This window comes from Cyprinodon variegatus, unplaced genomic scaffold (assembly GCF_000732505.1).
Source record: "Cyprinodon variegatus isolate N-32 unplaced genomic scaffold, C_variegatus-1.0 Scaffold897, whole genome shotgun sequence".
Taxonomy (NCBI): Eukaryota; Metazoa; Chordata; class Actinopteri; order Cyprinodontiformes; family Cyprinodontidae; genus Cyprinodon; species Cyprinodon variegatus.
This window is the reverse complement of record NW_015151350.1, coordinates 108,946-121,913: the sequence shown is the minus strand read 5'-3', so window position 1 is coordinate 121,913 and position 12,968 is coordinate 108,946. Positions and strand designations below refer to the sequence as shown.

The following is a 12,968-nucleotide window of genomic DNA, read 5'->3' as shown; positions in this document are numbered from 1 at the left end:
TGCTGCACAGAGAGGCTTATTTATAAAGTGGGGAGTACCAAGAGGGCGGCCTGTGGCTTCACCTTTTTAGGTATCAGTAATCCAGTAAATAAATAGAGATCAGTGGTGTGTGTGTATATATGATAATAATAAAAAGATACACTTTGAAAAAGAGTTTTGAAAGAAGTGCAAACTTATAAGGTCCAAACCCCTTTAATCAGACACAGCAAACATTTACCTTTCATTTGATTTGAAAAAACTTTTGATATAAACAAACAAAATAAAAAGTCATTTCTGGCTTTGAATAAAGGTTTAATACTCTAAACAGAGCCATCTAGTGTCCGGACAGAGTCATGGCATAAAAGGGATAATTAATAAAGATATGGATGATTGAATGGGATAAAATTAAATAAACATTTTGATCATTAAATTAATAAATACAGAACTTGACTAGTTTGAATTCCTACTTGAAGGACGGAGACTTTCTGTGACAGCAGGCAACTTAAGAATTCATATGCAGGGCTCCCAAGAGTCAATCCTGGGGCCCTTATTGCTTAATCCCTACATGCTGCCCCTAAATCTGATTAAAATAAATAACCTCAGTTAGCATAAATATGCAGACACCACTGTAGGTCACCAGGTGACTGTGAATCCATTCCATTGATGGATGGATGCAAAGAGGAAATCAGAGGATGCATCAAAAGATGTTCCATAGCAATAACTTCAGGAGATCTTAGATCTGGGTCTAAACTCAGGCCTATTTTGCGCATCACAAAGTGATGAAAACAAACAAATTTTATCCACCTGATTACTGTTCTTAAGTACTGTTATCTGAGTAGCTTTTACTTTACTTGGGTCATTTTTCAGGGTGGTACTTCTAACTTTCCCTCCACTCCATTTCCAGGAAGCTGCTGGTTCCTTGTTCATTTTAGCTCAGCTTAGCTTTAGAATCGGCTGCTGATTTTCTTTCTTTCAATGTAATTTCATCATTGCTGCCCTTAGGACTGAATCTGGACGCCACTGTTTTAGAGATTTAATAACATTCCACAAATTTTAGAAACTCGGAGCAGATATTATTAGTTTATAAATCATATCAAGGCTTTAGTTGTTCAGTAGGATGAGTTCTCAGAGTTTGAGTTTCTTTGTGGTAATAAATTCAACCGTAAACCTTTATTCTAAATGAAAGTTTGAGGAGAATCAAGACTTTCCTGTTTTTCCTTTTGGTTTCTTTTTAAATACCAAACAAGAAGCCAAATAGCTGTCCTTGGTTTTGTGGCAGTTCTAGTTCCAGATGGTGTAGAATCTACAGCAGGTGGTTCTACGCATTAATACATCTGGTGGTTTCTGAAAATGACAGGTTCTTTCAAATTAATGTCATTGCATGGGAGCATTTATGATATGCAACTTTCTAAAATATTTAATAATTGGTCCATTAATGTAGCAGAACAAATGTGCTGATTTTTGGACACAGACCTATTCTGCTGATGAACTGAGACATTTATAGATATTATACAGGTAGAAATAAGTCTCCTTTAAAGATTTGGAAATCATGTTTTTTCCTCATCCTCTCTTCACAATACCTCCTCACTAGATCAGTTTTCATCTTTCTCCAATTGTGTTTGCTCACCATGACCTAATATGACCTTTTCTTCCCATATACGCTATTTTTAACACCATCTAAATCTCTGGGTTGATCCCCGCTGCTGAAATGAGTTTAATTCGCTGTTAAATGTTCTGAAGTAGGTTAATGGAAGTGAGTCAGGATTGCATTTTTTTCTAAAGGACTCTTCAGTTCACAGAAGAGTCAACGCAGCTTTCCTTCCTGCGGCCGACGTCCTTTTTAAGCTCAATTTCATGCATTCTTTCATACGTCTGCAACTTTGGAAACCAGTAGTATTCTAATAAAATCAAAAACTAAAACTGATGATAATTTCCAAATCTATATGCTGTTTTTTTCCCCATTCAGTATAGTTTAACTCACTAATTTAAGCTGTGTTAAGGCATCCAAATGAATTAAAGTTGCACCATTTGGAAACCGTTCCGTCTCATTTATCTTCCCGATATTAAAATATTACAAAAGAGAAAAATTAAACACCACACAATGTCTCTGGATTTAACAGTCTGTAATCTGAGGGTAAACAAAAAATAAAACAAGAGTCACAGAGTTTCTTCATTTCATGAGTTCAGAAGTTTAACCGGAAAAAAAATTATATATGTATGCATATATATGTACATATATGCTGCATATAGGCTAGATTGAGGTGCATATATGTGCATATATTTGCATATATATGTACATATACATATCTATACATATATAAAAGTATGTATTCATACCAACAGTTTGTACGGACAACAAAGACGATTTCAAAGTTTTGTATCAAAAAAAGGTCGTAGGGAGCAAAATTTAACAATACATTCAAGTCCCACAAGAGACAAAAAAAAAGAAAAAGTACCGTTTTCACAGAAAACGTCTTATCGGTGACCCACAGACGGACACAGAGTCTCTAACACTGACGGCACAAACCCTTCCTGGGTTCACAGGAGGAACGACATCGGTTACGCCATGATTGTCACATCACAGACGCTGCTGCAGCCCCAGAGTCGCGGATATGCAGAAATCCGCCGTGTTACGCGCTGCTCGGGTCATTAGCATCTAGTCCAATCAGCTGCAACCAAGAAAACTAGGAAGAACATCTCATGGATTGAGAAAGAAGGAGTCAGCGGCGCATTCTGCTTGTTGGGACTCTGATCAGGGAGCAAAAGTAACGCTGGGAGGAAATGAACCAAAGAACCAGATGATCCCATTTGGCACAAACTCCAGACTCAAATTAAGAGCAATGTTGTGTTCAAGCATTAATCGGTGGTTGGTTTCCATGGCAGTAGGTCAGTCCAAACAGCTGCGGGAACGTAGTGGTCAGGTGTCTGTGCATGTTTCAGTCTCACAGTTCAAAAAGTAAAACAGAGTCTGGTTGTTGGGTGGAGCTCCTGGTTTCCTCTGGATTCACCGGCTGAGGAGGAGCGGCGCTGCCCCCTAGTGGCCGTGCTGGTTGGCAGGGTGGTTAGGCGGTAGCGGGGGGCCGTTGACGCCGGGGTGGTAGAAAGCACAGTTGCTCTCGTACCTGCAGCTGCCCTTCATCATGAAGTGACGACAGATGGGCCTCTTGGACATGTCTGCGAGCAGAGAAGGCGATCAGACGACACGTTTCTGATCAGAGACCAATAATCAGCTGTGCTGGATCTACCTACCGTTCATGTTGTTGTGTCCCCCCCTGGGTCCTCCCCGTCCCCTGCCTCGGAAACCCATGTCTCCTCCCCGACCCCTCCCTCCTCGGGGGAAATGCCCCCCTCGGTGAGGGCCCCCCCTCATGGAGTCGTCTCCCCAGTAGTTTCCGTTCTCTCCTCCTCTCCCTCCTCCTCGGGGCCCCATCATGCGGGGGCCTCCGGCGTTGTTGAAAGGCGGGCCGTGGTTGTGAGGGGGTGGGGGGTGGTTGAAGTGAGGCCCCCCCTGCGAGCTGTTGGGTGGGTAGCCGCCGTTCATGGGCATCGGCATGTGCATGTTGTTCATGTTGTTGACGCCCGGCCCGTGGCCCAGAAGCCCCTGGTTGACTGAAGGGGAGGAGGCAGGGAGGTTAGGCTGGGTGAGGGAGGGGTTAAGGCTGGATGATAAGGGGGCGTGTTTACCTGGAGGGGGTCCGCTCTGGTTCTGGATCTGGTTCTGCTGCAGAGACCCCAGCAGCTGCTTTATCTTATCGGAGAAGTCGGGCTGCTTGATCAGCTCCTCTGTGGACTGGCTGCCAGACGCTCCCTGAGGACAGAAACCCGGTTAGCTTCCGCACAACTCCTTCTCCTTACCCCATGACATCACTCAAGCGGCGGATCGGTACCATGATGGACGTCAGGAGCTCCTGGACATTCACCACCGGCGCTGCGGGGTTTTGGACGGCGCTGGTGGCCTGAGGGCTGCGGGCGTTGCTGTTCAGGTTCATGAGGTTGGCCAGAACCGGCGGCAGCTTGGAGCTCTCCGTCTGGGCCTGATGGGACGACGTGTCCATAGGCTCGCCGTAGCCGTCATCCTCCATAGAAGAGTCCTGCAGGGAGACACAGCGACGGCTCAGAGGACAAGATGGCTGACTGCGAGAGAGAATCAGTGAGTGATTCTGGTTCCGTTTGCTTACCTCGTCCAGGGGGATGAGGCGGGGGGGCATTGGTTCATATGGCTCTGGGTCCGGCTCATGAGGACTGTCTGGTACGCTGGCGAACAGAAAGAAATGGGAGTCTTTATCATGAACAGGGATCGGCCGCCATGTTTTACGGTTGCTCAGCGCGGACACACGTACCTCTCCTTACTGAGGAAGATCTCCTGCAGGATGCCCATCTCCCGCTCCCTCTGGGTGTGCTTCTCTGTGCTGTTGGCCCCCGGCGTCACAAGACTGCCCGCCAGAGTCAGGGGCCTCGGCTGGGTCCAGGGGACCCGCTCCTCCATGGCGTCGTGGGAAAGCCGGCGAGCCATCTCAAAGGTTTGTCTGTCCATCATCAGCTCCCTCTTCGCCGCCTCGCCGAAATCTTTGATCTTATTGACGTTGACTGTAAATAAAAATGAAACGGATTAAAGAAGCTGGAGACTAATCCTCACAAGCTTTGGATCAGCACCGCAGAAACAGTCTAGAAATAAGAAAAAACGTCTTAAATTAAGTCTATTTATCCTTAGATTGATTAGTTAAAGATGAATTGCCAACAGAATGAGTATTTTTACTTTCAAAATAAGATTATTAGAAAATATGCACTTGAAATAACACAATGCAGTTGATTTTTCTTATTTTAAATGCAAATTGTCTTTGTTCCATTGGCAAAAGTTATCTATTTTTATTCCGTGAGGCAGACACCCTGTCTACTTTTAAGGCTAGGCTTAAAACTTTCCTTTTTGATAAAGCTTCTAGTTAGAGTGGCTCAGGTTATCCTGAGCTATCTCTATAGCAGAAATCAACTGTTTATAGAAATAAACTGAATTTAAAAGTGTCTCACTTTCCTCCGCAATAAAAAAAAAAATCAGGTATTTTTAAGCAAAAGCTTCTTATTTAGATTTTGATGTTTTTCAGTGCATTAGACCTGAAACCAAGCTGCATAGAGCTAACTCTCACCTCTTTCCGTCTCATCCAAATCGAAGTAGAAATAGTGTTTGAGCTGCTCCTCCTCGGCCCAGTGGACCGTCTTCTTCTTCTTGCCCTTCTTGGTCAGACCTTCTTCTTCTGGCCGTGGTTCTGCCAAAGCGTTGGGCTTCTCCGCTGTAACAGCATCAGAGGTGTTTTTACGTTCCTTTCTCACCAGCAGCCTGTTAATTTAACAAATCTGCACATTTTGGGGGCCTTACTGTTTTCAGAGGCTTCGGGGTCCTCAGCAGGAACCGGGGTCAGAGGTTGCTCTGGTTCCTGGTTTTCATCAGCAGGAGCAGACGAAGCAGCAGCCTCCGGCGAAGGCGGTCTGGCTGCAGACGGGGAGTACCCAGCTGGTTTACTATCGAACGGGTTCCCCTGAGGACAGGAGGGGGAGGGGTCAGTGGGCGGGGGTCTGGATGACTGCTGAGAAAGAAGCGGGTGAGAGAAGCGGGTCGGTACCTTGGCTGACGTCGGTGAGACGGCTTTGGAGTTCGCAGGAACAGAAGCTCCTGGTGGTTTCTTCTTCTTGATCCTCTCCGGGATCGGCGCCGAGTTCAGGGCATCCAGGAAGCCGGTAGCTTCCATCGCTGCAACACAAAAACTCCTCGTATCAAACAGCCGCTCCAACAAACCGAAAACCGTTTCTGGTTACCTGTGCTTAAACTCACGTTGGGCTGGAATGATCTTGACTTTGATCTCTTTGGTGGAGTTTGAGGGAGTATTTAGTGGTTTGTACTTTTTCTCCGGAGGCGGAGCGTCTGAGGGGCCGGAGCCACTGAGGAAAAACCCACAGCAATCAGAATCAGCAGCCTGACAGGAAAAAACACACGATTTCAAACAGAATGCGGAGTCTTACCTCGGCCTCTTCAGCAGCGGAGGCTTTATGATGTATTTCTCCCCCAGCTGAGGGGCAGGGGTCGCCTTCTTAGGAGGGGCCGGGTTGGAAGCCTCCATTTCCAGCCCTGTGCAGCAAAGACAGAAACACGACTATGAGAAAGATGGTCGGATGTGAGGGCCGGTGGGTGGCTGCTGCTGAGGCAGGGCGTACCAATGGAGCGGATCTTAGCGTGGCTGGGAGCGTGAGCTTTAGATTTCTCCTTCTTCCTCCCCTCATCGCCGCTCTTTTCCTTCACGTCCCTCACCAGCGTCTTGCTCTCTTCTTTTTTCCTCTTTTTATCTAAAGAAAAGAACGGTGTTAAGAAGGCGGAGAGTTTAATCTGGGATGGAACAGAGAAACCATGGAGGTCCGTACCAGCAGGGGAGCTGCTGCTGCTGCTGGAGGCGCTTTGGGAGCGGATGGTGGCCATCCAGCCTTCCACCAGGACGCCTGCCAGCTTCCTCAGCTCTAAAAACAAAGAGTCACAAACTGTTAAAGCTACACCTCAAACCAGCATTCGTGCTGATTTCAGTCTCAAACTCACCTTCAGTGTCTGCGCTTTTACTCAGCTGCTTCACCAGCTTGGCTGTGTTGTTCTGGGGGAAAACGATCAGAGTGGGTTAATGCTGCAGAACGTTGACTAAAACCCTGAAACCCAGAGAGCAAATGTGAAGGCGCTACCTGCTTGAGGTGGTCCACTTTGAGAGGCAGCTTCTGCAGGGTGAGCAGGATGAGCTGCAGCAGCGGGGTGTTGTTTGTGCTTTTGGAATACGTGAGCCAGGAGTTGAGCAGCCGGTAGCCTCCGACTTGGATGAACCTGGATGAAGGAGAAGCTTGTTTTTTAAACCACCAGATGGCGCTACTAGAAGAACTGCTTCTTTTTCCTGAGCCTGAACTAAACCTCAGTATTTATTATATAACCCCAGTCAGCCTGATGGCCGCTCACTGTGACTTTTTAAACCCTGCGGTCTGAGCTGTAGCTGCGTGCAAAGATTGAAAATATTGCACAGTGTATGCCCGACTTAAAAAGGTTTTCCTCTCAACTGTCGCTACAAGCATGCTTGGCGTTTTAACTAACTGGTTTCCCTTAAGATAGAAAACCATTCAATTCTACTGGATGATGTGGTTGAATACTGCAATGTGCCTAAGAGATAAGGCATTGTGAACTGATGCTATATCAATAAAATTATTTAAAATGTATGTGTGGGAGACCCACCTGTTGAGAACATCGTGAGATTTCGTCTGCAGAAGCACGTTGAGATACATACACCTGCTGGCCATCTTGGTAGAGGCTTTCATCAAGCTGAGAAAGAAAAGATAAAATGAGTCGATGGGTTGATGACAGAGGGGGGAACAAGGGCGGAGTTCTGTCAGATCAGCATACCCATAGGCAATACGCATCTGCAAGACTTTAAACTACCTCCATGAGTGTGTATCACTTTAAGTCAGATCGTCATACGCTTCCAAATAACACCGAAAAGAAGGTAATTAAATAGTTTTTTTGTAGATGACCAAAGGGAAACACACCCATTTAGATAGTTTAAAGTCCATTTCTCATGCAAAACTAAAGAGGTAAACGGTGATCGACTTTTGGGATGCTGGGATGACCAGGAATGCTCATCTGACAGAACAGCAGCACCATCAGAGGGCAGCGTCTCACCTGAACACCTTGGGAACTCCCTCCAGACTGCGGAGCTCTCCATCCTTCCCCAGCAGGGACTCCACCCCTTCCAAAATCTCCTTGGGGTCAACAGGTTCCACCACCATGTCTAAAACACACACACCCCACATCATCAATATAGAGCCCGGACAAGGTCAACGATTCAAAGACACGCGGTTCTAGCGACATCCTGTCGGTCTGCTGACTGGGCCTAAGGATCCCGGATCGTTTCTGAGACCATAGAGGGAAAAACAGCCAGAGTTGGACCAATAAGGTCAAAAGTGACCAATCACCTGGATGCAGGTGACTACACCGCCACGCCTGCTTTGGTTCAGGAACATCTGGGTCAGTTCCTCCTGAACAGTGAACACAGACAAACACCTGCAGCCTCCTGCTCCCTACGCTGAAACCAGTTCAACCACCCCTCCCATACGAGTGTGAGACAGATGTATTATAAAGATTTAGGTTCAAAACACAGAGACAATGCAGTGTTTATAAAAACTGTTCCATGAATCATCAAACAAAAACATGTTTTATTGATCTGAGTTTTTATTCAGGTTATTAAAAAACATCTATTTACCCTTTTTATGTCGTTACACATGTGGACACACCTTCCAACTAAATGTTTCTGAGTGATGACGCTGACATAAATAGTTGGACGCATCTAAATCTTGAGGCTCTAGCTCAGGGGTGTCAGACTGTAGTCCTTGAGGGCCGGTGACCTGCAGCTTTTAGAGGCATCTCTGCTCCATGACACCTGCATTCAATAATTAGCAGGACTTTGAGACTTAGTTCAGGTAAGTTGGAGCAGGGAAACGTCTAGAAGCTGCAGGACAGCGGCCCTAAATGACTGGAGCTTGACATCCCTGCTGTACTGGCTATCTGGTGTCAGACCAGTAGGGTGAAGATCAGCCACACTAGGATTCTGATGACAAGATAAGTGGGACTGATAGAAAGAAACATCATTCTGACCCATGAAGAAAGGTTCATGTTTTATCACACTGCAAACAATGTGTATCTATCTTCAAATAAGTGCATTTTTTCCTCAAATTAAGTCAGGAAGTGAGACACTTTGCTAATGGAATAAGACATTATTACATTTATAAGGAAAACTAGTCTCTAATTTCAGGTGTATATCCTCTCTTTGTCTTATTTTAAGGGTAATATACTCATTTAATTGAGCAATAATCTTATTTTCCTTCTTAAATTAAGGCTAAATACAATATTTAAAGACAATTGTTCTAATTTTCATAATGTTAATGCAGTCAAACAGATATCTTAGATGTTAGCTGAGGTGTTTGAAAGAGGGAGGAGTCATCAGATGAGCATCATTCACATATAGAGCAGGTTTTAGATCTAATCTGAAGTTTCCTTAAACAATATCTACGTTTCTGAGTGGCGATATTGGCTCAAATCTAACAGAGATAGGAACTTGTGATAAGAGTGAGTGGGTATGAAGCTTTCCAACCTCATATACCTGCTGATCTTTATCAAATGTTAGTTGTCGGAAATAGCAGTGAGTCGATAATTATACAAGGATGGATGCTAAAAAAACAAGTAAGGGTTTTCCAATCAAAAACAATATTAAATAATTATCAAAATACTTTTTTCTTCATCTATAACTTCTGCGGGTATGAACACATTTATACTTATATGTTATTATCCTTTTTTTCCCCCCATGATGGCAGGATGCTCTGCACAGAAAGTATCCAATGTTTGTTTTTACTGTAACACTGCATGACTCAAGTGTTTCTGATAAAAAGGTTCTCATACATATTTGATGAGAAAGGGAAGGCTTTATTTTAGTAATTTGTCCACGGTGAAATCATGTTTAGTCGTTCTGCAGACAATGCAGCAAAAGCATGCAAGTATCTGAGTAAGTCAAAGGTTTATAGAGCTGCAGGAGCCTTGGTCCTGCAGGAGACTAGGTGAAATGAAAATGTCAGATTGGACTGATCAGATCTTACCCGTGTTACTGATGGAGTAGAAGTTTTATATTGTCTCACACCCTCCACAACACTGCAAAATACCTCACACCCTGGAAACGTCACAATTGTTACACAAATACAGAAAAGTCATTAAAGCACACATGACCCTGATATGGGTGGGGAAATGTTATGAGGCACGCCGTGGCATTGCTGCAGATTTCACAGTTATGAGTGGACTTGATGAGCAAAGCCTGTTAGTCTGCTAAAATATGAGGTTAAAAAAAACAACACAAGTTTCAAAGATCTACTTTAAACCAGTTGTGTCACTCCAGCTCCCCCCACCCTGCCCTGCCAGTCCTCCCAGAACCTGATCTACCGCTGCTCTGCAGGGAGGGGGGGGAGCTGCAGGCTGATCCTCCCCCTCCTCCCTCCCTCCCAGGGTGCGTCAGTCCTTTCACCAACAATGGCTCTTTGGAAAAACACTGAGACACAGCGGACTCTACCAGTCTCTGCTCCCCAGAACCTCAAACGTGCAAATCTTCCTCCGGAAACTTGATGTCCGCTGGACGGAAAGCAAACAGTGACCGATCCATGTTTGTGCTTCGCACGGCTGGGCCACCATCCTGCAATCTTTATCCACAGATTGACGACTACGACATGCAGTGTCCATGTCCTAACACTACCGGCAAAACAAAAGGGCTTTATGCTGTCCATTAAACCCTAAACTCACGCAATCTTTATGTGCAGATTGCGCTACTTTCGATCCTCTGAAGGCGGCTGCTTTTGTTTAAACGTCCGGATTGACTGTTTTTCTCCCCTCTATGCTCAGGGCAATCTTTATAAACAGATTGCTTATGAAAATTCTTCAAATATCCTGTTTGAATTTTTATTTTTGAACAAATTGTCTATCCTGTCTCACACACAAAGTGACGGAGCGGTGCCAGCCCGTCCTCCTTAGTGTGTGAGCTCATTCTATCAGGATTTATGCCCACAGCTACCACGGCTAGCTAGCTACCGACAGCTAGCCATCCCTACAACAACTTCATTGGATGAATGTCGATTTAATTCAACTTCAAAAATCAACTTACTATTGATACTATAGATCCTCAGCGTCTCGGCTATATTATGCTGTACTTTTTCAAGCACTTATAGCTCATAACTCATTTATATGTCGTCAACCTTCATGGTTTTAATGATCATCAGAGACTTCTTATGGACTGGGCTGTGCTAGCTAAACGCTAGCATTTTCTTCTGGACCAACTGGAGGCAAAAATAGTAATCAAATGTCCATTACTCGAAGGGAAAAAAATGGAATGGAGAAGAGCTGTTTGAAGTCCTTCGAAGGCTCAGTCTTCGGCAAAGCAAATTCAAACCTGCGAAAATACAAAAGAGACAAACACAAATTCACTTTCAACTGACTGGTAAACATCCCCGTCCTTCATTAAAACAGGAGATGTTATTTTCCTCGTTAGAAAGATTGGAATTTAAAAACTAATGACGTTTTTTCGTTCCGCAAATTTTACTGTCTTGACTTACCTTTGACCAAATCCGGGAATGAGCTCGGAAAGGAGGGACTTGCTTTATATACCCCATGACGTTTTTTACGTCACGACCAATGATTTTCACCGGTTTGAACGAAACCAAAATGGTGGAAATCACCGACCTTTCCTTCTCGATCAAGGGCGTAATGGCGAATTTCATATTAGAGATAGAAAGTCTTCTTTGAGGCTTCAAAAATAGACCAAATCCGCCATTTTTCTATTCATGTCGTAGATAATAAAACCCTTATGACATTTTTACTGGTTAATCAAGGTTTTGAGCAGCATTTCAATAAGCAATTTAGATGATAATAATTTTTCAAAATGGCGACTCGGGTCAAAGACAGAAAACACATGATCGGATGAGGGGTGTGCCGATAGAGCGGCCATCTTAAGTCAGACCAAGCTGCTGTCAGAGACAGTGTACGTCAATTGAGGCTAATTTTGACTTTTGACCGTTAAATAAGGCGAACTCGTCCAATTTTCAGATCAATTGGCTGATTGAAACGAGAACATTTCACAGGCTGGATTTTTTTTCCAGAGCTTCCTCTCAGAATGCCCAACTTTTATGACAGATTATCCTTGTGTTTCACAGTTATGGTTTTTCTGTAAAAATTGAAAAAAACATACCGGTATATATATTTTTTTTTTTCTGGACTGTGACACGAAGCCAGAGTACCCGGAGAGAACCAATGCATGCACAGGAAGAATATAGAGCAAACTCCATGCAGAAAGGGAGTCAAACCCAGAACCTTCTTGCTGCAAGGCAGCAGTGCTACCCACTGCGTCACTGAGCAGCCAGTTTATGAAAGTTGAGCGTTGTTATTTTTGTCACTCTTTATATCCAGTAATATTGATACAAAAAAGGAAACATGAGCGTTTGCTTCAAAAAAATGACACTGACAGCAGTGTTGTGTCCTTTCTCTGAAAGCCAACGGCTACTTGTTTGTTTCAATAAATTCCTTAAAATAAATCCTCTCATTGTTTCACTGTGTCTAAATGTTCTCATACCACTGAAAACTGTTGTTAACCATATTCTTATAAAAAAAAAAATTAAATAGTAAATGGAGATTATAAGCTATAGGAATATTACTTTATCCCATGTCAAATTTAGTAATTAAATCTATATTTGTGTTTTATATTGACTTATAACTTCAGTATGATGTACTATCAGGCTTTTTTATTTCATTCCATATTCCCAGAATCAGTATCCCCATCTACTCTACACATCCAGTTTAGGAAAATACATATTCTCAAGAACAGTGTTGTATATTAACGAAGTAAAAATACTTCACTACTGTGCTTAAGTATATTTTGGAGTACTTTATACTTTCCAAGAGTATACACTTTTTTATTTCACTACATTTACAAACTTAATTGCATACTTTTACTCCGATACATTTTCAATGTTTGGTTTAGTTACCAAGTAAAAAAAAAAAAACGAGCGAGAGAAACGTAAGTGTTTTGACCCCGCCGACTGACTACAAAGTCAGGTCTTGGGTTCGTTCATCAACACCAATAGGATACGTCTGTTTCGTAAAGCCAGTCTAAATTTATCCTACACTTGGTTGTTTATATTATTTTAAGTGAATTTAACCTTCAAAGTTTACTAAAATTTAAAAAAAAAAATGTCATTCAAACTGCACTTATTTTTTACTTATACTTTTAACTACCGTACATTACTTGAGTACATCTATTTTTACAGTAATTCTTATACTTAAGTACAAGCCATTTCAGATACTTTAAGACTTTTACTCAAGTAAAATTTCAGTCAGTGACTTGGACTTTTACCAAAGTCATATTTTGGAGAGGTACTTTTACTTGACTCCG

The 12,968-nt window shown here is 43.4% G+C and overlaps 1 protein-coding gene across 1 annotated transcript; it reads right to left on the bottom strand.

Annotated features, from left to right (window-relative positions):
- Nucleotides 1-2,293: 2,293 nt before the first annotated feature.
- On the bottom strand, nucleotides 2,294-10,998 carry ppp1r10 (protein phosphatase 1 regulatory subunit 10). The gene is made up of 18 exons (XM_015397921.1): nucleotides 10,689-10,998; nucleotides 7,673-7,781; nucleotides 7,229-7,315; nucleotides 6,694-6,829; nucleotides 6,557-6,608; nucleotides 6,388-6,480; nucleotides 6,184-6,312; nucleotides 5,992-6,097; nucleotides 5,804-5,910; nucleotides 5,595-5,722; nucleotides 5,351-5,510; nucleotides 5,121-5,264; nucleotides 4,320-4,566; nucleotides 4,158-4,233; nucleotides 3,867-4,070; nucleotides 3,664-3,787; nucleotides 3,229-3,588; nucleotides 2,294-3,153 (listed from the first exon to the last, which is right to left on the bottom strand). Exons 2-18 carry the CDS (start codon nucleotides 7,777-7,779, stop codon nucleotides 3,014-3,016), a joined length of 2,400 nt encoding a protein of 799 aa, XP_015253407.1. The 5' UTR covers nucleotides 7,780-7,781; nucleotides 10,689-10,998; the 3' UTR covers nucleotides 2,294-3,013.
- Between the last annotated feature and the right edge of the window lie 1,970 nt (nucleotides 10,999-12,968).

Excerpts from the sequence above, each read along its gene's own strand:
- ppp1r10 (XM_015397921.1), bottom strand. The coding sequence starts at position 7,779 with ATGGTGGTGGAACCTGTTGACCCCAAGGAGATTTTGGAAGGGGTGGAG. Across the intron at positions 4,234-4,319 it reads ATCTTCCTCAGTAAGGAGAG|CGTACCAGACAGTCCTCATG; the intron begins GTACGTGTGTCC and ends TCTGTTCGCCAG. Across the intron at positions 4,071-4,157 it reads GCCTCATCCCCCTGGACGAG|GACTCTTCTATGGAGGATGA; the intron begins GTAAGCAAACGG and ends GTCTCCCTGCAG.